Below are 25,843 nucleotides of genomic sequence, written 5' to 3' on the forward strand. Positions count from 1 at the left end.
GCATTTCATGGCATGTAAGATATGCAGGCTGAATGTTGTGCAAAGGACCAAAATGCAGACTCTCAGGTAGATGGCAGTGAATTTGAAGTGAACCGTTTATTGGCTTTTTGCAATAATACAAAAGGTCAATCATAAATCCAGAAGGGAAACACTGAAAACTATAAACTGCTGAAAACTAAACAAATACACTAGAGCTACTATCACTGGGGTTTAAGGGAATAGGCACACTGACAAAGGACACACAGAGACAGCAGAAGATGAGACAAGGAAGCAAAAGTAAAAGCAAAGCATGAGGAACAACCAGCTCACAAAATAAAGCAGGAAGTGCAAAACCTAAACAGGGAAAACACAGACATGAATGAATTTAACCCAGAACCTTTGAAACAAGGAAGAAACACTGACGGAAGATTTAAACTCTAAAGCAACTCAGAACTAAGTACTAAATACGCTAAGAGAAAGAAAAAAAACACATGAAAGAAAATAAACAATAAACAAATCCAGAATCAAACAGAATCTTTAAATAAACAACACTACAAAGTCCAAAAAAGCAGAATCAGTGATTCAAATGATGGGTCAAATGACCCAGTACTGTGACAGTGTTATAAAGAACAACACCAAGATGGCGATCTGTAACACTGAGCATTCAAGGGAGCTTATAAAGTAGGCGTGTAACTGTGTCTCTGTTTAACCTAAAAAGCTTTGTAGAATTGATGTGAAGAAGAGTAACACTGATGACTATGCAGCAGATATCTTCCACAGAGACTTAGAAAGCAGTTTAGTGTTCACAGACACTTTATGATAAAATATCTGATAGAAGTCCAGTGTGAATGCTTTTCATATTTGGAACATAGTTGCTAAACTCATGAAAATACACTGAGAAAATGAACAGCATCGTCCATATTTTTAAAAAAATATATCAATATGCTTCATGAATGATACATTTTATGATACATTAAGTGATAAGGAATGTGACATATTTTTGGTGTTTTTTGTGACACATTGCACAAAAAACACCAAATCCACCAACGCAGATGAATGCATGCATTACTGTATTAGAGTAAACCAGTGTATGTTTGTTTAAAAAACCTCAGGTACAGGTTATAACAGTGGGCGTTACTGGTGTGGGGTTTTTTTTAAACGTAGTTATTTCACAACAATACTGAACAACAACAGAGGTTTACTGGAATATGATGCAATCAGGCTTCACACATCACTGATCGTTTTGGTGTTGTCATAGCATGAAAGATGCTCTCATCAGACTAATCCTTTAGGTAAACTAAAAGAACAAATACATTTTAATAAGACATACCGTATCATTATAATTTAGCTTACTGAATCAAACATTGCTGAATGTTTTGCAGTGATACTGTCAGATTCACCCTGGTTGCCTTAACTCCTCCTCCCCAGTAAGATCCAGCTCAGACTTTAACAGCAAATACCCGATTTATCAAGCCTTGTTACTGGCATCAGTGACGACAAAAGAAAAAAGGTGGAGCATACTGCTGTGGTGTAAAGAAACTGTTCGTCTAGGCAAGAAAACAGCTGCATAAGATAAGATAAGATAAGATGATAAGATAAGATAAGATAAGATAAGATAAGATAAGAAAAGATAAGATAAGATAACCTTTATTAGTCCCACACGTGGGAAATTTGTTACATGGTTGCAGAGTCTAATTACTAATACGTTAGTTATAAAAATTACGAGAAGAAAAAAAGATAAGAAAGAAAGAAACTCAGAATAAGCAGAGCCGCTGTAACAGACTGCCGCACACGGGGGGCGCCGGAAGTAGAACACGCAAAACATGTAACACGCATAAACTTTGCCTTCATTTCTGACCATGTTGGCCTTCTTCTGTGCCTTCGCTACTTGTTCTTGTTTATTAGATTTCCAACTCGCTGCATGAATCGCTCCAGTTTGTTATCAGAGCTGCTCTGTGTCTGATTCACTTGACGGCCAGACTCGCGCCTATGCAGGGAAGAGATTCTCTCTTTGTCTGATGAATATGAATTTGCCTTCTTCTTTGACTTATCCAGACGTAGATTTTCGTTGCTAAGCAAAAACTCATACCGACTGTAGGCTTTGTCTTTTGGTCTCTGATATAAAGTCTCTCTTTCGTCACCCAGAGTGCCCTTTGAGTCTTGCTCTGCTGCAAGGGCCATCTTCTTTTTGCTCAAACGCAGAGGAGAAAATCTTGACAGTGGAGATTTATTCTTTTCTGTCTCTGATGAACTAGTAAGGGAGCTCTGCAAACTGGACATGCTCAGTGACTGGCTTTTTGTTGTGTGCACTGCATCAGGTGCCAGGGAATGGGCTGCCTTCAGTGGCTGGCTTACTCCTGAGGTCCTTCTTTGGAGTGACTTCTCTTCTTTTTTGGAAATTTTCTTTTCATCTGACGTAGGCACTTTCATTTTCATGGAATGTTTTCTCTGTAGCGTTACATCTTCTGGCTGTGTTTCCCCTTTTTCTGTGTGACTGCCCTTATCCTCCACTGCCTGCTGAGGTCCTGTAGATGGATTAAAGACTTCCAGAGAAGTTTCAGCTTCATTAGAAATGGATTGCTTTCCTTGCCTTGGAGCACCTGAGCCTGTGCTTTTGGCCACCCTATAATGCTTTCCTGCGGCTTGATCCTGAATTTCTCTTTCTGGAGATTTTACAGAGTTCTTAGGAACAAGCTCCTCATCTTTGCAAATCTGATGTCTGACTTTAAGTGCTGGGTCCAAGTGAGTGTCTTTTTCTTCAGGGACCTCGGTCAAAGATTCCATTGCTCTCGGATGCTGAATGCTAACACTGCTGGACTGTAAATGAGAAAGCTTGAGTGGTGCATCACTCATTTTCTGGTCTAAATCAGCAGTTGATGTTGTCTTGGATAGAGGCTCACGGCAATCGTATGTCTGCATTGTTTTTCCATCTGAAACCACATCATGGTGAGAGGCAGGACGCTGTCCATCAGTGAGCAATGGCTCTCTTTTGTTACCTCGCTTCTTGAGCTCCCTGTTTTCCTGGCTGCAGCTTTCTTGTGCCACTGGCTCCAATTCTGTGATACTCTGCCTTACATCCAGGCCTCTTAATGAAGACATCAGTTTGGATGTTTCTGCATTCAGATACATGGACCTCAAAGACTCTTGGCTTTGCCTGAAATTGCTATAGTCCTGCAAACTGAACCTCTTTTGCCGTGTTTCTTCCATTCTGGACTTAATATCTCTTGACCTGCTGTGAATGAGCTGTGACTGATAATCATTTAAGCCTGTGTGACTGCTATATGGAGATGTCACAGGCGAGATCACATCACATGACGCATCTGGACGCATCTCATTCTCATTAAGATAAGAATCAATCTTCCAGCGGTGGAGTGATGTTTCTGAGTTGAATGGTATCAGGTTTTGGTCTGCACCGTAACGTGTCTGGTGCCGGAGGTGATGGTGTGACATCCGGTTTGGTAGAAGCGCCTCCCCACCTCCCCTCGGTTTAGATCCACTTCTCCCAGGGACTCCAATGTCTTTAGTTCCCATCCTTAGCCGAGTCATGGAGTTTACCTTTTGCAGCTCGCCCCCATAACTGTGTCCTTTCACTAGGTTCCCCATTTCAGTATAGTCATACTGATGGAGCCTATCCTGGACACTCAAGCCTCTGGTCATTGTGCCAGAATTGTTGAACCTGTTGTCCTGAGCACTTCTCATGCCGTGCATCACCCTGGATCTCCTGTGAATCATATTAAGAGAAAGCTGGCTGGAGTTTGGGCTCTCCAGAGCCAAAGTATCTTTGAGGTACAGAACAGGTGGCCGCCCATTAAGCAAGACTGAAGAAGTTGTGGAGCGAGCATAGAGTCTTCTGAACTCTTCGTCATAAGTGGAAACCAGTTGGCCTGTGACAACCAGGACCATACTCAGGTTGATTTTCTCAAAAGTCCATGTGTAGCTGAAAAAGAAATTGGAGAACCAGTACAGATCATAATGATGCACACATTTTTAAACATTATTAATAATAAAGTCATGCATATCTTAATTATCTAAATGCTTAATTCACAACTGAAACATAACAGTGAAAATAAGGGTCAACCAGGAAACATATCAGATACAACAAAAGCTATAGTAGCAGAGCATAGGACTAAAATTTAAATCATATGATGTTAGAATTTGGCAAAGTCAGCAGAAAGTTTATGTGTTACTGGTGCCTGCAACTGCCCACGGGCCACTGCATTTATTAGGAAGTGTTCTTCTTACTTCAGCTCTGTGTGTTCTCAAACAGAAAAACTAGTTATGTTGACTTGGAAGATTTGTTAAGTTTGTCTTAGAACTTGCTCTGGGGTTTGTCTTTTTTGAAAACTTTTTTTTCTCTCTTACAGTATATTTACTGTAACAGTAGTGAAAGGTTCAAATAATGAGGACAGAGTATGTAACTAATCTCAGTGAGCCATGAGCTCAGGCTGCAGACTGCTTTAAACACATACTTGCTCGATATGATAAAAGTGAGACAGAATATTCCTAATATGGCTATTTGACCCACCCACCTTCCGTTTAAATACTCCGTTTGTACGGGGGAGCCAATCAGAAGAAAGCCAGTCGAAGTGGAGAAAAAGGTAGCTAATCTTTTTTTTTCTTCCTAGTTCACCAATTTTTATTTTTTAAAATACCAGAGTAGCACAGTGAGTTTACATGAAATTGCTTTAAGGTTTACTTAAAGTTAGCAAAGCTGCCAAGTAGAGCCAGGCCAGGCCTCTATTTCAATTTAATCACTGAATACTTTGAACAGCACTGACTCACCTGTATGTTCCATACATAACTGTCTGGCAGTCCACAAGTATAAACTTCTGTTCCAAACCTCCATGAAACTTAAACCCCGAGCGACACTGATACTCTGGCCCCTGAACCGTCCGGACACGAAGGTTCTGATGGAGAAATAAACATGAGAATTAAGGCCAGAAAATAAATCAATTTCATTTCACCTACAAGTAATATATGTACTGCTAACTGTAGACTGGATTAAGCAATCTCTATTTGTAAAATGCATTATCATGCAATGATAGAAGAAGCTACTTCTGGCTTATTCACAACAGATCACAACAGTGGGAAGCTCCATGTGTTTAATTTCAGAGAGTTTTTATACCAGATGCTCATCGTAATGCAATACCAAAGGGATTTATGTCTTCTTCTTTGATTAAATCTGTGATCTTTTCCTTTTTTGGTGAATGTGCAAACCCCGACATCATGATACGGTAAAAAGAAGAACCAATGGAACTCTGCTGACCTCCAGTGACATCCTCACTGGCTGCAAAACCAGCCTAGGAGGCTTAATCAGGTCATACGACACAGTGACAAAACATTTCCTCGTTCCTGATTTCTTATTTATTTATTTAGTTTTGCAAAGACATGAGTAAATACAAAATGCAGCTTTTAAATCAATTCACTTATTAGTGGACAAAAAGCTACCCAAACCTGGAAAAGTAATTCCCCCCTAAATCTTATCTGCAAGAGTGAAAGCTACTGTGGATGCTGCCTGTGGTGACAAGTTGCAGAAAGTCACTTTCCCACCAAAGATTACTCCAAGTATTCTCAGGCCAGACATCATCAGGTGGTCCACCTTGCAGAAGCCCCTGTACACTGTGGAGATAATGGTCCTATGAGAGGCAGCATATACAGGGAGTGCAGAATTATTAGGCAAATGAGTATTTTGTTCACATCATCCTCTTCATGCATGTTGTCTTACTCCAAGCTGTATAGGCTCGAAAGCCTACTACCAATTAAGCATATTAGGTGATGTGCATCTCTGTAATGAGAAGGGGTGTGGTCTAATGACATCAACACCCTATATCAGGTGTGCATAATTATTAGGCAACTTCCTTTCCTTTGGCAAAATGGGTCAAAAGAAGGACTTGACAGGCTCAGAAAAGTCAAAAATAGTGAGAGATCTTGCAGAGGGATGCAGCAGTCTTAAAATTGCAAAGCTTCTGAAGCGTGATCATCGAACAATCAAGCGTTTCATTCAAAATAGTCAACAGGGTCGCAAGAAGCGTGTGGAAAACCAAGGCGCAAAATAACTGCCCATGAACTGAGAAAAGTCAAGCGTGCAGCTGCCAAGATGCCACTTGCCACCAGTTTGGCCATATTTTAGAGCTGCAACATCACTGGAGTGCCCAAAAGCACAAGGTGTGCAATACTCAGAGACATGGCCAAGGTAAGAAAGGCTGAAAGACGACCACCACTGAACAAGACACACAAGCTGAAACGTCAAGACTGGGCCAAGAAATATCTCAAGACTGATTTTTCTAAGGTTTTATGGACTGATGAAATGAGAGTGAGTCTTGATGGGCCAGATGGATGGGCCCGTGGCTGGATTGGTAAAGGGCAGAGAGCTCCAGTCCGACTCGGACGCCAGCAAGGTGGAGGTGGAGTACTGGTTTGGGCTGGTATCATCAAAGATGAGCTTGTGGGCCTTTTCGGGTTGAGGATGGAGTCAAGCTCAACTCCCAGTCCTACTGCCAGTTTCTGGAAGACATCTTCTTCAAGCAGTGGTACAGGAAGAAGTCTGCATCCTTCAAGAAAACATGATTTTCATGCAGGACAATGCTCCATCACACGTGTCCAAGTACTCCACAGCGTGGCTGGCAAGAAAGGGTATAAAAGAAGAAAAACTAATGACATGGCCTCCTTGTTCACCTGATCTGAACCCCATTGAGAACCTGTGGTCCATCATCAAATGTGAGATTTACAAGGAGGGAAAACAGTACACCTCTCTGAACAGTGTCTGGGAGGCTGTGGTTGCTACTGCACGCAATGTTGATGGTGAACAGATCAAAACACTGACAGAATCCATGGATGGCAGGCTTTTGAGTGTCCTTGCAAAGAAAGGTGGCTATATTGGTCGCTGATTTGTTTTTGTTTTGTTTTTGAATGTCAGAAATGTATATTTGTGAATGTGGAGATGTTATATTGGTTTCACTGGTAAAAATAAATAATTGAAATGGGTATATATTTGTTTTTTGTTAAGTTGCCTAATAATTATGCACAGTAATAGTCACCTGCACACACAGATATCCCCCTAAAATAGCTAAAACTAAAAACAAACTAAAAACTACTTCCAAAAACATTCAGCTTTGATATTAATGAGTTTTTTGGGTTCATTGAGAACATGGTTGTTGTTCAATAATAAAATTATTCCTCAAAAATACAACTTGCCTAATAATTCTGCACTCCCTGTAAAATTCAAAAGGCTCAATTATGCAGACATAGCAGCAAAAACAAAATGATGTAGCTGGTGTAACCAGGTTTCTCAAAAGCATGAGCATCCAAGTACATGCGTGGGTCTATCAGTGAACCAGCACCAGTAAACAAGGGTGGCTACCTGATGACCCTGACAACAATAAGAATAAATTTACTGATCCTTCTGTTGCTGCCTCCCCAGTGTTCACAGGTGTTCAGTATGAGGTAGGTTTTGTGACTCCAGTGGCTGAAGGCTTTTACGAGATCCCTATGTTCAGATTCCTGTCTGCAGTTTTAAGCAAGTTTGTCTTTGACCTCGAGTCCTGGCGTAGAATCAGCTGTTCCAAGGTTTTCATGATGTGCGATATAAGGGCCACTGGTCTAAAGTCATTTAGCTCAGCTAGACATTTTATTTTTGGTACCAGAACATTAAAGGATGTTTTCCACAGTCTTGGCAGTAGACTCAGATTAAAAATCCTGTGGAGAGGTTGACATGGCTGGGCAGCACAATCCTTAAGCAGCCTTGGACACAGACCATCTGGGCTATCATAGTCTTCCTAACTCCAATCTCACCCCTGTCTGTGACAGACGAGCATGAAGGCACAGGTGTGAGAGGGGAAGTAGCTGCCATATTAGAAATAAAGGGAGAAGGGGGAGCTTGTGCAGGAGCAGACGGAGTTGCAGTGAAGGAGAAGCAGTGGGAGTGAGTGCGACCATAAAGTTGAAGAACTAAAGAACTGCTTGAGTGCATCAGCTCTTTCCACATCACCCATAAGTGGCTGTCTTTTCTTTTTGTTGTAGCCTCACATAGTATTCATTCCTTTTCACACCTCACAGATGTTGCTGTATTGTAGATTCCTTTCTATCTTCTTTTTCTACTACATTTCTGCTGTGTTCAGTCTCTTCTTCAGCTCATGTTGCATCTGTTTGAGCCATTCTTTGTCACCATCTCTAAAAGCTACCTTTTTCTGGTTGAGGATTGCTTTTATGTTATTTATAATCCAGGGTTTGTTATTGTGGAAACAGTGCACAGTCTCTGTAAGTCATGACTGTGTCTCTACAGAAGCTGATGTCTGTCAATATCTCGTCAACTGTTCTCACCTGTTTCCAGCAGAACATTCAAATCTGTGCATTCAAAGCAGATAAAGTTTGTACCCCTCCCTCCTGACCGCAGGACACCAGTGCTGATTATCAGGGATTCTAACATCAAGTCTTACGAGGTTAACTGCAAGTAGATTTCCAGGTTAACACTGTTTGATAGTAGATAGTACAATCTTTGAACATGCATTGTTTTTCAAAGGAAAAACATTACACAAGAAACAGGAATGTGATTTTGCCAGTTTAAAAATAATTCAAGCGTGTGCTGGACATTCTTCCTTGTAAAAGAATTACATGGAAGTAATTCAGCTTTTGTGTTATTGGTTGTGTTAGTTTTGTTTTGGGCTAACAAGTTTGGCAACTTACATGAGCTAGTTTGTTAACAGCAATATGATGCAAGCCTGTTTCCAAAAAAGGACCACTTTGATTATCATTTCAGTAATAAGTACATGAATTCTTTACTTAATGAAAAGTGCACAAAGACAGCACATTAAATGTTGCAAGTAAATCTAATATTCATTTATTTTGATTTATGTGAATGTAACTTCTTTACCTTGTGAAAGAACTATGTGTCGTATCGTAAAAACTAAATGTTTCCCATGTCTCACTGCTCAACACATCAGGGACTTCAACACTCAAAAATGAAACTCAAAAACTGAAACCCAGAGCATGAAACATGAGTTCAGGGTTGTTTCAGTCATCAGGTGCAAACAGCCTGAATGTTAATGTAATTGAAACACTTTTTTCCCCCAGTTTCCATTACTACTAGCTTTACACAAACACATGAAAGCACGCGCACCCTTTGTCAAAAACTACATGATCAAACCTGTGTGAGTTTTCCTCAGGCTGTTTTTTTGATGTAGCTAATGGCTAGGCACGCTGCAAAGAGATCGTGAAGCCATCACTGTGTTCAACGCTGATGACTCTTTGTTTAGACAGTGGAAACATCATCTAATGCTGTTTAACAGGAAAATCCAGCCACACTGACAGATCTGTCCTGCGGTTGCTGCAGTTGTGTGAAAACGGCAGGTAGAGACGCAGCAGGGAAATGTCGGTAAATGACTGTATTTCCGCCAGGGTGTGGAGAAAATGTCAAACATAATATTTTAAATGCTCTTTTGCCAACAGAAGAAAGGTTGTGAAGCCTCATGGGAAACATTGGGGGAATGCAAATGTTAGATTATGTCAGATGATGTTTAACAGGTCAACAGCCCCCCCACACACACACTGACAAACTGACTATGACTTAGAGCTCCAAGGGTTAAATAAATGCTGGGCTCTAAGATGACTCTACCTGTCTTAGTTTGGAATTGGCTGTTGTTCACTATCAGCCACTGTGCTACTAAAGCCACCGCACAATGGAGTTAACAGTTTTCAAATATTTTGCAAGATAAACACTGTGTAAAATGCTAACGTGTATACTATGCATGGGAACAGAAAAATTACATTTGGCAAGAAGTGCAGAAGAACATGTTTACCAGAAGTCCCATTTTATATCAGGAAAAGTGGAAAACATAAGAATAGGCCTGTTGTGTCTCCACTGTGAAATCCAGATAATCACACAAGTCTAGTGGAAGATAATAGAGTTTTTTTATCTGATGGTTTTTATTTTTTGCAGTTCATGGCCTCAACAAGTACAATAATATCTCAGCATGGTGATAAAACATATTCATCTGATACAGCCGCCCTTTAAATCTTGTATTTCAAGGTGCCGTGTTTCTCACCTTGAGCTCTTGAATATTAATCTCCATGTTGTGTGCCATTTTGAGGAAGCTCTTGACATGGGAATCATCCAGAAGGATGTAGACCACCACTCCCCTCTGTATCGCATTGATGAGTTCTTTGAAAATGTCGCCATCAGTGAAGACATCCATTACAATGGCAATAAGCTGGAATCACATTAGACATGTGGAAATGCTTTCAATTTTGAGAAAATAAAAATTATTAAGTCAAAAAATGTATGAGTAGTCATTGTCAGGACTTGTATAGTAGAGATGACTTTCCACAGGAAATTAACTGTATAATTCTGCAAAACACCTTCTTAACTTGAAAGAATCTTTTATGCAACACAAATAATGTCATTACTTCTAATGCATGCAAAGAGAAGTAACTGTCAACTGAATATATGCAGTAATGTGAAAAAAAAATCAACCTCTTTTATTTTTAGATTTTATGTACTGGGACATAATGAAAACATCATCTGGTCCTTAGCAGGTCTTAAAATTAGATAAATGCAACCTCAGATTGGTTGATCTGCGACATTTTGCACAGTTTCATTATTTATTTATCAAAAATTAAGCTAAAATGCAGAAGCAGTATCTAAAACATAAGTATACTGACTAATTTGTTTTACATCCTTTTTGCTTCCATAGAAATGTGGAGGATAAGTAACAGGTTCTGTTACTAAGATCATCAGCAAATGTGAGTACCTCTATATCAGCAGAGGTTTTAACAGCTTGCTGTTTTGGTGCATTGAGGGAGTGACAACACAAGCCCAGGGAGGAAAGACATCAGCAATGATCTTACAAAAACAACTGTGCCATAAAGCATTTCTAAACAACTGGAATTCCATCACTACACTGTGAGAAAAATTATTTAAGTTGAAAATAATCGCCAGTGTTGTAGTGCACATCCTAGCAAATTTAAGACTGCTTAATGCTCAGACAAACTTCAAACTTCATAATAGTACAGTTAGAAAAAGACTAAACAAATACAAAATGTTTGAGAGGAGCAAGGAGAAAGCCTCTTCCCTGCAAAAAGCACATGGCAGCATAGTTTAGGTTTGCAAGGTTGCATCTGAACAAACCAAAAGACTTCGGGAACCATGTCCGCTGGACAGACAAGACCAAATTGAAGATGTGTGGACATAATACACAGGCCACACATTTGGTGAAAACCAGACACCTCATACCAGCTGTCAAGCACAGGAGTGGAGAGGTGATGATTTTGTGGCAAAAGGGGAAACTATATAGTTTGTATCTCACTCCCATAACCAAATGTTTAACAGTAAGAAGACAACAAACCCAGAGAATTAGAATTAAAAGCAAGTGTACTTTCTTTGCCAGGTGACTGTGAATGAGTAAAGCTTCATGAACAGACTTGATTTTTATATTGTGATTTACAGAGCACCTTTGCTTCTGATACTTTTTGTTGTTACTAACTCTGTAAATTAGACGAGTGGTTTACTAAAGAAGAAAGACAGATTTTTTGTATCAAATATCAGACAAGTTTTACCTGTTTCAATATAACTGTTACCTACATCATCATATAGATGCTCGCATTCTTGTCATTTCATGTTATACGTATATATATATATATATATATATATATATATATATAAGGTACTTCCCCCTTTAATGTGTAGCATCTAAATTTGTTCTACCAATTATTATGTGGTACAACAACGAAGGTCACTTCCACAGTTACTGCAAGTACTATGGTTTATTTTTTTGTCAGCATAATCTATGTCAGTACTGTCAGTTTCATATGAATTTAAACTCAGTCAGCACTCCAGTACTGTAAAAACAAGTACTTGATCACGGAAAACAATTTTTTTAAAGAGTGGTCTTTCCAATTGTTAGTGAAGCAGGTTCCTGGGGAAAAAATAGGAAATGAAAACTGCAGTGACTTGCTGCTCTAATATTTCTAGTCATGAAATGCATTTTAAGCTTAAGCATAAATACAAATTTCCACCAGGTTGACTTCACTGTTACCGCTTCATGATAGCTACAGCTTTAAAGAACATTGCTCCAACAATGTTTCTGTGAATGTTGAATTGCTAAATACTTTTTCTCTGAAACCTGCCAAAGTTAGTGCAGCCTACATGAATTCAGACTGGCCACTCGCCTGCATCACACGTCACAAAGCAAAAAGCTGCACAGTAATGAGTGACTTCCAGTGGCTTGTTGTGTCGTGTACATTTTTATGATAACAAAAGTTCAGTTGCCATAGTAGTTAACTGCTTCAAACATTTGAACTGGTGTAGTCAGTTGATTGTGTGGGTTAATGTATGTTTAGCCCTTCCCTGCAGTCTCCTGTGTATGCAGAGAACTATGCAGAGAGGTGTTTATATGCCTACGCAAAACTACACCTTTCACTAGGAATTTGTACTATTGATAAACTATTATCTTTGTTGATTCCTCCACCTGATAGATGAGGCGTTATTTTCTGGCATTGGCCCAGGAGCATTTCTTTTGTTTATATCGCAGTGCTGAGGCCTCACCTTCTGCGCAGCCTGAATCTGCTTCCGAACCACCTCTTTAATTGTTGGTGTGTTTTGTCTGGGTGGGTGAAACAGCAGGCTAATGCTGGTCTCTATACCCTCCAGCGCAACCTCTGGCCAGCCCAAATCCAAGTCTGGCACCTCCTCATCCGACTCAATTGGGAAATAGGTGGAGGCCCTGACCTCGTCTGTGCTGCGTCTCCCTTCTGAATCATCCTCCACAACCGGTACCTCTGCATTTTCCAAAATGAACACAGTCTCTTCCTCTGAAAGGAAGTGGTTGATCTGCTCAGCTCGAAGGAACTCTTCATAGGCTTCTTTGCCGCCACATAGTAGGGCATAAATGGCTAGACGATAGGATTCTTTATAGTGTGGCTGAATGTAATCTGGATAGTCCTCTTCAAGTGAAGACAGGCATGACAGATTGGACTCCATGGATGTGAGAACCCCTCTGAGCCTCTGTGTGCAGCAGGCTTCTTCTTTACCTTAAATGTGACACACCATATGGCTGTTACAGGGTTCACTGAGTTAAACTTGCATTTTACAGCTGAATGTCAAAAAAGAGATAATTAGGACAAAACATATTATGTGTATGAATTTAACATTTTTATCTGCATTGCTGAGTTCTTTAGAGCAATATGTAATCTTTAACTAATCATTAAACATGAACAGGAAAACATGAGACAACTGTCAACATACAATTTTTACATAACACTACAGAGCTTTGGAACAAACTTTTCCAGCCAATCACAGAGAAATGTAAGACTATTTCATTTTCAGTGCATTTAGTCGTTGTCTTAAACAAACTTAGACATGCAGATAATTTTATTACCATGCTTTCAGGCGAGAAATGTTTCTGTTATGAAATACCTGTGAGCTCTTAGGAAACCAAAAAGGTACATGTGGTTCTGCACAAACACATAAACAATATGAGGCATGTGCTTACTTCTTCAGTAACTACTTTACTAACAGCGACTTACTTCATAACTGGCGAAAAGGAATCCTGGTTTTCCTGATTAATCAGAGGCAAGAAACTTAAAACCAGCTTAAAAAGTTAAAACCTTCTGTCAGTCCTGGTGTCGGTACTCTCTCCAGCATAAGCCGGTAAGTGCTAAAGGTCTGGATACGTGAACTCTGTACAAACGAATAGCCTGTTGTACCTGCTCTGTTTGCTCGGCTGACAGCTACAGTAACAAACCCCACCCACCTCAGCTCACCTGGCTTTCAGAAGCAGGTTGGCTTGTCTCGCAAGTTGTCATGCAGTCCCTTGGAGTCTGGCTACAAGTGCACATTTTTACTTTTGGCTTCATTCACTGTGGCCGAAGAATTTGTGTTACCTCTTCTAGGGTGAGGTGTAGCAGTGATTACTGACAAAGACAACAAAAGTAGGTTGAGAAGTAAAGTTTATTGCCATCACAAAGCACTGGGGAGGAAGACATAATGTGTCACAGACAGAAGAGCCTCTCTGCTACAGAGACAAGGGCTGTGAATGTTTTTGTTCACAGACCAAATGAACCTGGGAGAAGAATGGCTGGAGCACAAACTCAGTAATCTGGTATTTGTACATTTTTACCCAGGTACTAACATTACCCTACGTCTGTACCCACTGACTCCCAGCTCATCCAGTTTGATACTGGTGTATTACAACTTGGATCTTATTTTTGTAGTTTTTGATATTATTTGTTTTGGTTTGTATAATATCTCACTCACTGACATAAGTGCTAAATGTGGAGAAACACAGTAACAGAGAAGATTAAGATCAAAGCACTGAAATTGGAGTTTAAACCTAAAATATTTACTATTTTCTTTAATTTTGTCCTTTAAAACTCTGCTTATCTCTTTGTAAGACCGTTCACTGACTTGCTTTTTTGTGTCACTAATACCCAAGTTGTAATAGAGCATAAATATCCTTTGACATCCACAATTTGTTGCAGGCATTTCACTGACATTGCATAGTGGAAGGTGCAGCTTTTAAAACTTTGTAATGAATCTACATGGACCTTTTATGTTTCTCAGTGTTTTTCTTGTGTTAAAATGAACCACTTTAAAGACATATGATGGCCCATACATGACTGTGACGTGTAGGCCAGAGTAAGCAGAAGTTTTCGAGGTGGGACTTTGACATTATACTAAATCTAAATAAACCTTAAAGTAAGAGCTCATTGTTTCACACTCATGCTTATAAATCAGTGTTGCTAACAGCGAACATTAACCCCCTCAGGCGTCACCACCGCATTCTACTTCCTGGGTGGAGTTGGAGACTTCATGAATCTGGGTGGGGTTGGAGACTTAACGCTGCGTGGTGGAGTAGGAGACTTTGGGGTAGGGGTTGGAGACTTGGAGATTGGGGTGGAGGCTGGAGTTGGGCTCTTCATGGATGGCGCTGGGGTCTGGGCTTTAGAAGGGGTGGGGGTTGGGGTCTTAGAAGGGGGAGCTGGGGACTTTGGCGGCACAGGCGTGGCTGCGGCTGCTTTGGGCTGCCCCAGTTTGGGCTCAGGGATCTTCTCTCCGTGCCTGTAGACGCTGACAGTGATTTCCACAAACTCACCACCATACTTGTTCCGTACATTGATGCTGTACTTTCCGGAGTCTTCAGGGGTGACTTTGTTAATGACGAGGCTGGCAAACTTGCCACCGTCAAACGTGACCCTGGTGTGCTCAGTGGAAGCGACTTCCTGCTCGTTCTTGAACCAGGTGACCTCAGGAGTAGGCTCGCCCCACACGGTGCAGGTGAGGCTCAGGGACTAGAAAGGACCAACAGTAAACTCAAGTCAAAATATATTCACAGAATAAGATTCACATTTTAGGTTTGTTACATTCTTACACAAAGATTTATTTATTCATGTGTTTATTAAACTAATGAAAATTGTTGTAATCACTTGACATAATGAGGTCAGACATTATAGTATTTATTTATTATTAACTCTGACCCACAATTTGAAGTTGAAGTTGGCATTTCTTTTTAAATTTTCTTAGAATGAACCTCAGACTGCAGACTAAATATGAATTGAGGCATGACATCTGAACCAAAGCCATCCAAAGAAGTGTTTTGTCAATACCGTTATCAATACTGTACCCAACAGTACATCTCAGACTATGGTGTAACAGGTCTGAGCTGCTGAGTGCTTTTTCGTCATTCAGCTCTTTTCGCTCTCTATGTGTTTATCTACCACTCTGCATTTAATCATTATTTAAGCATCATCTTCCACAGCGTGTCTTTTCTCCCTCCGTGCCCCTCCCCCTGTTTCTGCCAAAGGCTTCTTCCTATTAAAAGGGAGCTTTACCACTGTCACCAAGTGCTTGATCATAAGAGGTTGCCTGACTGTTGGAGTTTTCTGTCTATTGTTATAGGGTATAATATAATGCGCCCTGACGCAACTTGATTTGGTGCTATATAAATTAACCCAATTCGGTAATTCTCCAGCTGAGATTGTTTTTGTCAAATTGGAAAGAGAGTGTAAAAATACACAAAGGGTCCCTGCTTACTATTCATGTCCAGAGGTGATTATGTTAAAAAGTCAACATCTAAAAGCTAAAACTATCTACATGGTTAGATTCAACTGAGGTAAGAGAAGTAAGAGGTAAGACTGATTACAATATGTGATCTCTGCACATCTTCCCTGCTCCTTTCATCAAAGACTTTCTATATGAAATAAAACTCTTTTTGTTTGATGTAGAGAGACGCAGGTAACAGTTCAAAGCTTTTCTTTTGGTTTTTCTGGCTCTTGTTCAGGTACAGGTACAGGACCTTTGACTACACAGCTGATAATTATATACAAAGTTGATTGCCGAGTTTGGAAAATGTTTACCTTCTCCTCCATAATGGTGACCACATCAGGTAGGCCACCAACCACTCTACCACGGTCTGAAGAGACAGAGAAAAAGTCACTTTTCACTCCCAGACTCACCAGAAATCACAGATCTTAAAACTAAAGCAATCTGTCTTTATACATTTAATGTGTGGCGTTATTGTGTACTAGTAGATCAAGTCTGAGATGTTCAGGAGGAGGAAGAGGAAGAATGGGCAAGACATTTATTTCTACTTTGCCTTGAAAATAAAATGCCTTGCCCACAAATTCCTGTGAAAATGTTCAGAATGCTGAAAGAGCTGTCGAGGGCACTTGTGATTATCAAGTTTTCTTCCTTGTACGATGTGCGCTTAAGTATGAACAGCTTAAAAAATAATTGAATAATAATTGAAAGATACATGAGGAATCTCTCTCAAACAGTCTCAATACAAGTTGTGAAGTACTCACTCTTCTCAGCGAATGCAGCCGCCCTAAAAGACGAAGAGGAAATTCGATTTGATTAATAAAATTTGACATGATTAAAACTGCATGTCTACTAACTTGTAACATCAAAACACTTACTTAAGTCTTAGGTACTCCTCATAGGCATCTGTGTATGCTACAAAACAAATCATTACAATGGAGTCAATTTTTCAAAGACAAAAACATTTTACAGCTTAGAAACTCCCAAATAAATAGACAAATAAATAAGACAATCACAGCAAAAGAGAAAATGGTAATGAAAGAAAAATGATGGCACAGATGGAGGTTTTTACCTTGTCCAGAGAGGTCAAAAGTCCGGGTGTGGGTCTTGACGCCATCTGAGATCTCCATGGTGTAATGACCCTTCTCCTTATCGGATGGATCACAGATCTGCATCCAGGCCATCTCAGCTGTACCGCCAATCCTCATCTTCTCAGAGGAGGCAATCTTACTCTCCCTGCGGGTTTACATCATGGATCTCAAAACTTAGTTATTAATTCATACAGAGTGAAAAAACAAACACAGACATTCCGTATGCTGCTTTCAGATGTGAGATATAGTGACTCTAAGGCGTAATGTCTGTGTGCTTTTAAACCCTTTTAAAAACTAGCAGTGCTTCTCTACAATATTAAACACTCCTGATCAAAGTTGGACACAAACAACCCCCACAAGTGACACATTTGCATGACATCTCCTTTTGCTAACTGAGCCACCCACAGAACTACTCAAACATCTGTGTTTGAAGTGTTTCATAGAAAATTTGTTTCAAAAAATGTTATGATTCAATGCTGTATTACATGCAGCAGCCTGGGTAAGCTCACAGACAGCCTATAAGTGTCTGGTGAATAGTGAACTTTTGTTCGATATAAACAGTAAAACAAAATATCTCAAAAAAATGAGATATTTGAATAATCAAAAATATTTAAATTCACAGCTGTACTTGTGCTTCCAGACGGTTTTCATCTCCTCTGTATAGTAGTTCATGTAGCACTGCAGTCTGATGCCCTCTGGAGTACACTGCAGCACCAGCTCAGAAGCAGACGCACCTAATGACACAAAGACAACCACCAAGAAACGCACAGGCACCAACAATAGGGAAATTACTTCAGAATGTCATTACAGCCACGTCTCTTAGCCAAAGCAGACTTAATGTAAATTTGTATATTTAGAGAAAAGCTGGGGTTCTCATAATTGTTTCCAGGTTAACATGTACACGTATTTTATCTTTCTGAACCAGTTTCCAGCTCTGTCAGCATCAAACTGCAGCAGTACTGTTGCAGCTGACTTTGGTGCAGCTTTTCCACTGGACTTTTCTTCCAGTATATATATACATCTACTGGCCTATCCAGCAAAGACATTTTAACAGTTTGAGATGCTGTGTAAGTTAGCTGATCCAACGTACCAGCAATCTGGGCGATGGCATTGATGATGTCATCAAACACTGGAAATCAAAGTGGAAAAAACGACACAATGAATACTGTACAGGAACCTAAAATGACAATACTAAGAGCTAATAGCTGACCCATCAGAACACTAAAAATGTACCTTTGCCTGAAATGTCAAACACAGATGTGTCCTTTCCTCTGTCGTCACTGAGTACTGCCTTGTAAACACCATGATCTTTTCTGGAGAACTGAATAAAAACAAGGTTATTTTATATTACATTACATTATATTTTTCAGTGTGGATTGTGCAGATGTTACCAGTGGGAGGGGAAGAGCACAGGATCCAGACATGACATTGGGGGGAGTATCTGGAACAATCTCCTCATCGTCTTTGTACCAGTGTAAAGTTGACTCCTTCTTCACATTAGCCACCTGACAAGTACAAAGATTAAAGGATTTTGTTTTTACAAGAAAGCAAAGGAATAAGAAGTGAAACAGAATCCATAAACATATGGAAAGCACATCTGACATGTGGCTCAGAGTTACAGGAAATCCCACATAATTACGTGGTTTTGTTACCTTGCAGACGAGCATAACAGTACAATCCTCGGTGACAGTAAAATATAGATACTCAGAGAAATGTGGGCCTACAAGGACAAGAACAAAGAACCACATGAATGACATAAATTAAGGCCACACACATCTCTAAATTCGTTATTTTACTCAAACTTGCTTTACTACTTGTGCCAAAGTGTTTTTAAGTCATCAAAAATATTCATACCTTGCTTCCTAATGTGCTCTTTCCTCTGAAACTCAGCCTCCTTCAGAGCAGCCTTGAACACTGAATGAGAAAAAAAAACAGACACAGATGAAATGCTTGCTGTGCTGCCTTTTGGTTGGTGCCATCAGAGAAACAGAGGTTTTTATTTTTAACATAAAAGTTTCCTAAGCAGTATTCCCACACGAGTCATATGGACTTCTATGTGAGAGATGGAAAACTCTCACCATCTCCGACCAGGACCAGGGAGCTCTGGGTTTTGGCCTTGCCATCATGGATCTGAACAGTATATGTGCCCTCATTGGCTCTGGTGAAATGATCCACTGTCATCTGGATGATTCCAGTGGCCACATCGTGACTGATCTTCTGTCCCTAAGAAGAATAAAATGATGAAAATATTTCAACTATGAGAATTTCAATGTGTTTAACTACTTTTACCACTCATTTGTAAAAAAGGAAAGACTAGTTTACAGTATCTGTTCTGCTTTTAAGAAACTACTAGAATAATATAATAAAAGATTTGTAAAGTTTCCTTGTCTTTGCTCAAGTAACATATGGGTTCCTTTACATATTTAGCTAAACTTTACTTTTCTTAGTAGTCATATTATCATGTGGAAACAATTTATTTTGAATGAAACTAAAGAATAAAAATGAAGTGACCCTGAGCTGACTGCTTGGCAAGAATGATGTTTCTGTGTTTGTCTGGTTGTTTTTGTCTGACTGAATGCTGTTTGAGATTATATCAGTTCAAGAAAGATGTCAACCAAAGCTGGGAAAAAGGAGAACAAGAAATGCAGGAAGTTTTACTCTGTTCAAGTCCTCAACTTCATATTTATGTCATGTAAATGGAATGTGTAGTATGAAAGTCCAAAACGCAAACTTCAGATGTAGACTCGATGAAACGAAAGGCCAGCTGCTGATTTGGCTGATGAAGTCCAACTTAGATGCAAACTGAAGTTAAACAAAATACAAGATGCAAAGTAACTAAATCCAGGAAGCCAAAAGAAACATTCCAGGAAACAGAAAGGGAAGTACGACATGACAAGGAACACAACCAAACGAAGGCTTTAAATACACACAGGGTGGCTGTAGTTCATGAGGTAGAACAGGTCATCTACTAATTGATCCGTGGCCATTCCAGTCTGCATGCCAATTATATGGAACCTTGAGCTGCTCTCGATGCGTGAATTGTGAATGTCAGAGAAAAACCACTTAGATGTAGTGCATGTACAAATCTATGTGTGAATAGGTGAATTAGACAAGCTGTAGAAAGCATTTCGAGTGCTCAGGTACAATAGTATTGCACTATATAAGAACCAGTCCATTTACCATTTACATGCAGACACAGAGGGCAATCAGGGATGAGTGAAAACACCTGGGTAACAGAAAATAGCTGAAACCAATCAAAGACAATAACACAGGGGAAGTGACACAAAATACAACACGAGACATAAATGACTATCAAAATAAAACATGAAGTAACCCAAACAGAGAACACCTAACAGACAAGACAACCTGACCAGATACACACAGACACTGGGAAGGCTAAAGGCTACACAAAGTGTCAGAAATATAACAAATATTAAAGACTAACAGAAACCATATTACCAAGATAGTAAGAACTTAAGGCTAAACATGGAGACATTACTACAAGAATAAAATCATTAAAGTAATAAACTATACTCAGTCCACGAGGGCCGGTGTCCCTGCAGGTTTTAGATCTCACCCTGGGTCAACACACCTGAATCACATGATTAGCTCATTACCAGGCCTCTGGAGAACTTCAAGACATGTTGAGGAGGTAATTTATCCATTTAAATCAGCTGTGATGGATCAAGGACACATCTAAAACCTGCAGGGACACCGGCCCTCGTGGACTGAGATTGGGGACCCCTGCTCTAAACAATCAAACTCAAACAACTAAAATCACAATAGAGGATGCTTAACGACTAATAAGAATTCAATGTCCTAAAAGCAAGAGTTCAAAATATCTCGATGCGTGGGAATGTTCAATCATTCAGGTAAGAAAATCCCCAAAAGTTGATTCTGTTCATCTGGATGTAGTGTTTTCAGTGGGAGAAATGACAATGGGATGAAATGCTTCTCCCACTGAGAACGCTACGTCCAGATGAACAGAATCAAGAATTCAAGATGCGTGATAGTATTTTTCTATTAGGACTGAAGAGACACAGAAGAGAAGACATACAACTCGCTTATAATTAAATTTTACATTCAATCATTTCTGAATGTCGACACCTTACCTCCCCACTTGTGACTTCTTTGTCGTTGACAATGAATCTATAGGACACAGATGGTGAAAGTTTGACTGCCTGCAACCAGAATCGCACGTGTCCTTTCTCCAGAACCTCATAGTTCAGACCATGTTTCAGAGGAACAACTGAAAAGGAAAAAGACATTTAAAAATGAGATTAGTAGGAAACAAACTGGATGTAAATGGGTTTGATGGTGAGGCACAACACTCACTTGGATGTCTGATGGCATAGCTGAGCTCCAACATAGTGTTCAGGGCTGCAAGAAAGATTCAAGAAAACAAATATACTCATAAAGAAACAATTCACAGTGAGAAGAACTAAGAGGCTCTGAATTATGAAATCTGATGTTTGTATCACTGCTTTTGACATATAGAGCAATTTGTAGACATGACTGACCATCCTCAGTGAGAGTATGGCTGGCAGAGACTCCATCTGTGTCAGTGACGATGACAGAGTATTTGCCCAAATCATCTTTATCAGGGTTAGTGAAAGTAAGTCTGGACCTGTGAAATAAATGTAACATCCATTAAAGTCAGGACATTTAAAGCAGTTTTCAACTGGGATTCAACAGGATGTCAACTATAAAAAGTCTTTCACAAGTCACTGTAATTTTTACTAGAAATGTAATTTCCATTCAAATTTGCCATTGTTTGAAACATGGGGTTTGTTACAGTGTCATGTTACATATCCTAGTGGTATAGTCCTCACTATTTCCTCATACTCTTATTAAAAATATTCTGGTACATTTTGGTCAGTCAAACTTTTTTAACTTTAAACTGAAGTCAGTAAATTCCCATTAAATGCTAAGGTAATACAATCACCTGTGACTTTTTTGCCAGCTAAAAATGCAAAAAAAGTGGCCAATAATGAGCTTTTTTAGAAAACACCTGAATGAACCATTAGCTTTTTGAATGGAAACATAAAAACTTGATCCGGCTGTGTTTCATGTTTTCATTTTGAGTTCACCGAAGCAAGATGACAAAGTAAACTAGTTCAGGCCCCGAGGGAGAAGCTCATTGTTTGCGCTGCTGTATTTACTGAATGATTTGTTAGATTCGTCCCGCTGTCACAAACGAAGGACACAGAACAAAGTCAAAGCTCAAAGATCAAGCTTACGTTCTGCCTTTAGTTGTGACAGCCACTCTGGGACAGTCACCGATGGGTTTGTAGTTCTTCGACCACACAAACTTGGATGTCTCGCAGATCTCACACGCCTCAAGAGACAGGAAGACATCTCCAGTCTCCTCATCCACACCAGCCACAATCTCCTTCGTGCCTGCAAATTGCACGTGAAACCCAGTGAGTAATAACAAAATTAAAATACACACTTTCATAAAACTGAGCTGTCAGATAATATGTGTGGTTTTAATTCTATAGTTAATGTCATAAATTTAACTGATAATCATAATATGAACAAATTCAATTTGGATTGCAGTAATTTGCATGTGTTTGCAGGGAGAAGCGTTCAAAGATATTCACCTTCCAAAGTGCGTACGCATCTTTTCAAAGACATATCAAATATTGCAAAGTAAGGATGAAAGCATTACTATGTGTCTGTAGAAATGAAAAAAGTAAACTATATGAAAGCACTACTAGCCTCTATGTTAAGACTGCGTGAGAGAAATACTGTGATACCACACATAAGTTTTCCTTTGCATATGAAATTTGATAGTGAATGCTAAAGTTCTCTACTTGGAAATGCTCAACTGTAATTATCAGTGGTTTTGTGTTTTATGTGTGCTCATACGATGTCTAAATATTTAAAATAAAACACAATTATCATGCTGTTGTCTCATATGTCTCTGAATGTTTTGCCAAAATGTAAAGTGCAGAGCTGCCTGCACACGTTCAGTTTGTTTTCATCACCTGGAATAGCTTTAGCACAGACCGGCTCTGACAACTGGGAAGGTTTTCCAACACCGTGTGCATTGACAGCACGAACTCTGAACACATAGCTTTCACCTTCCTCCAGTCCAGTCACCTATGAAAACCGTGGAAATATCATCACATAGAGAGTGTGACTTGGGTGTGGAAAGAGGTTTGGCCATTTGTTGGAATATGCATGATGCACCAGGTTTGCTACCTGCAGGTAACGGTGGCTCACAGCTTCCTGATTCAGAGTGACAAACTCTGATGAGCCCTTCTTAGCCATGTCCACAAAGTATCCAGTGACAGCACTCGCTCCAGTATAAATGGGAGCCCTCCACAGGATGACCAGAGAGTGGCTTCTGACCTCACTGAAGCTCAAGTCATAGGCAGGGCCTTGAATTTAAAGAAACACATCATCAGCGCCAAAAAGAACAAACACTAAAGTTAGAGCTGTAGTTGAACTGGAGTCAACTCAACTTAATGGATATTTTTATCAGTTAAGTTTTTTATTTTTATTTTTTTGGCTTGAATTAAAAAGGTTTTTTTAACCTTTAATATATTGTACAAGCCTTGGATTCTCATTTTATTTATATATTTGCAGGAGTTCAACAGGCACTTTGGTGAATTTGCCTCTGTCAAAACTACAGCTGCCACACTCACTGTGAGATGCAGAGAAAATACAGATAACTCTACAGAATGAAGGAAGCCACATGGACAATCGTGTACCTGGCTCTTCCATGGTCCAAGCTTCACATTTCATTGGAATGCTGGCAGCAGATGGTAGACCAACACCAGCCATGTTACCGGCTGTGACCCTGAACTCGTAAAAAGTTCCCTCCTTCAGATTTTCCACCTAAAATAACGTGTGGCATAATCATCAAATGAATGAATAAAGTAGTAATAATAAAGTGAGTAAATGTAAATTAATCAAATTTAGCTTTATCGAGTACAAGAAAAGAAAACTTTAAGAAAGAAAACCTTCTTGTGTCTGATTACTCACAGTGCACATTCTTTCCGTGACAGCGTTTAGGTTGACCTCTTTCCAGACTAAAGTATCAGCGTCCCGCTTATCAATGTAGTAAGCGTTAACCTTGGAGCCACCACAGTGTTTGGGACTCTTCCAGGCCACAGTTATGGAGGAACCATCAGAACTCAGCATGGTGATCCCAAAGGGAGCGCTGGGAGTTGCTGAATTACAAAGTTTCACATTTAATAAAGCTTCATATTTAAACTTTGGACGACATCATTTTACACAACGTCGTTCAAAGTTAAACATTTTTTTAATCAATCTAAGAAACATTGATTGTGATCGGCTGCATGTGAGCCTGTCATGCACTTTCTCTCACTTCACTGAGCAGCTACTGCAAAGTTTCGTCATAAAGTTTTCAACTCTTGTGCTGAGTTACTCTCAGACTTTGAAGTGTGAAGTGTTTTGTAGAGTCCTGTTAAAAATACGTCTCCGTGTGATTAAAACACAATAATGAAAAGTGAAAGGTGGATAAAGAGAAAGCTGTGGGTAAGTAAGGGGGGACAAAAGTAAACACAGCTATTGAATACATACCATACTCAGCCCGCTTGCCTGGACAGAATAATGAAATGAATCACACTGAGCATCACGTTGGTTCAAGGACTCCGGTAATCTTAAGAAACACCATTTCTCTTAAAATATACATTCTCCAATGTATTCCTCTATTTTTTCAAAGAAATGTATATTTTTTAAAGAGCGTTTTAACTTTTCAGAGGCAGCATATAAATCGCAATCATGAACCTGATAATTCTCTTACCGAGGGCAGGCTCCACGGCAATGGGAGAGGACTCCTGTGACTCCTCACTGAGGCCGAAGAGGTTGACGGCTTGGACACGGAACACATAGGTCTCCCCTGGGATCAGGCCGTGCACCACAAACCTGAGACACGCACACATTCATTTTTTAAATCACATACATATAAAAGTTGTTATAAAATCTCTTGAAGTCTTTCCCCTTGTTCTGACATAGGATATTTCTTTATTGTATTATTTTTTTGGCATTTGTCTTTATTGGACAGTGACAGTGAAAGATGGACAAGAAAGTAGGGGGAGAGAGAGAGTGAGAGAGGGGAAGACACACGGCAAAGGCCTACAGGCCAGACTCAAAGCCGGGTCGCTCATTCTGGTCATGGGGCGCGTGGTCGCCTGCTCACCTATTGAGCTAAACCAGTGCCCACATCGGATATTTCTATGTACATATTGTTGTTCTGAATCAAACAATTTTTTTATGCAGATGATTCTTGTTACCAATAAGCTCCACTCAAAACAGTCATCCTGAGTTTATCTTCAGATTTGAGAAAGTCTGCTAGTATTGGGAATATTGCAGAATAAAGTATAAAACAGGCTAGAAAATTTTTGAAATCATTATTTATCCATGACTCCGCAACCTGCCTTTGCCTTATATTAAACCTGACACATTGCTCAGGGACTCTCAGACTGAGCTCTCTGTGTGCTGTCGAGTTACTGCACTCCTGTGTAACACTCCTCTAGAGGAGGCACTTTATTTATATTCATTAAATTCTTCTTTTCCTTCTTGTTCAAGCAGCTGAGAAGGAAAAACTCGTGTTTTGATCACAATAAATCAGCATTGGATAGAGCGCATCAAGTGTAAACAAGCAGTAATGAGAGTCAAAGCCATGTTTAACATTTGTGTAACACAAAGACATTAAGTGCCTGTATCACCTCTGAAACAGTGTGTGAGACACTTTTAATAGTGCTGCCAT

At 39.7% G+C, this 25,843-nt stretch overlaps 2 protein-coding genes across 3 annotated transcripts in view; both read right to left on the bottom strand.

Moving 5' to 3' along the window:
- Positions 1–67: 67 nt before the first annotated feature.
- On the bottom strand, positions 68–13,655 carry LOC116315603 (protein FAM83B-like). Its single transcript, XM_039613344.1, has 5 exons — positions 13,498–13,655; positions 12,518–13,002; positions 10,020–10,184; positions 4,762–4,886; positions 68–3,916 (listed from the first exon to the last, which is right to left on the bottom strand). The coding sequence occupies exons 2-5, from the start codon at positions 12,950–12,952 to the stop codon at positions 1,864–1,866; spliced, it is 2,778 nt and encodes a 925-aa protein (XP_039469278.1). The 5' UTR covers positions 12,953–13,002; positions 13,498–13,655; the 3' UTR covers positions 68–1,863.
- Positions 13,656–13,902: 247 nt separating this feature from the next.
- Positions 13,903–25,843, bottom strand: part of myom2a (myomesin 2a) — a 48,637-nt gene continuing 36,696 nt past the window's right edge. For both annotated transcript variants that reach the window (XM_039614104.1, XM_031733914.1), the window contains 22 exons: positions 24,878–24,999; positions 24,655–24,672; positions 24,094–24,281; positions 23,820–23,946; positions 23,308–23,486; positions 23,091–23,205; positions 22,341–22,500; positions 21,621–21,727; positions 21,436–21,480; positions 21,213–21,349; positions 19,179–19,323; positions 18,955–19,014; positions 18,753–18,820; positions 18,492–18,605; positions 18,334–18,421; positions 18,191–18,229; positions 17,729–17,834; positions 17,082–17,245; positions 16,888–16,924; positions 16,774–16,796; positions 16,327–16,382; positions 13,903–15,261 (listed from right to left, as the gene is read on the bottom strand). In XM_039614104.1, coding sequence (XP_039470038.1) covers positions 14,755–15,261; positions 16,327–16,382; positions 16,774–16,796; positions 16,888–16,924; positions 17,082–17,245; positions 17,729–17,834; positions 18,191–18,229; positions 18,334–18,421; positions 18,492–18,605; positions 18,753–18,820; positions 18,955–19,014; positions 19,179–19,323; positions 21,213–21,349; positions 21,436–21,480; positions 21,621–21,727; positions 22,341–22,500; positions 23,091–23,205; positions 23,308–23,486; positions 23,820–23,946; positions 24,094–24,281; positions 24,655–24,672; positions 24,878–24,999 — 2,605 coding nt within the window. In that variant the 3' untranslated portion in view covers positions 13,903–14,754. The remainder of the gene's footprint in view (positions 15,262–16,326; positions 16,383–16,773; positions 16,797–16,887; positions 16,925–17,081; positions 17,246–17,728; positions 17,835–18,190; positions 18,230–18,333; positions 18,422–18,491; positions 18,606–18,752; positions 18,821–18,954; positions 19,015–19,178; positions 19,324–21,212; positions 21,350–21,435; positions 21,481–21,620; positions 21,728–22,340; positions 22,501–23,090; positions 23,206–23,307; positions 23,487–23,819; positions 23,947–24,093; positions 24,282–24,654; positions 24,673–24,877; positions 25,000–25,843) is intronic.

This window comes from Oreochromis aureus, linkage group 6 (assembly GCF_013358895.1).
Source record: "Oreochromis aureus strain Israel breed Guangdong linkage group 6, ZZ_aureus, whole genome shotgun sequence".
Lineage (NCBI taxonomy): Eukaryota > Metazoa > Chordata > Actinopteri > Cichliformes > Cichlidae > Oreochromis > Oreochromis aureus.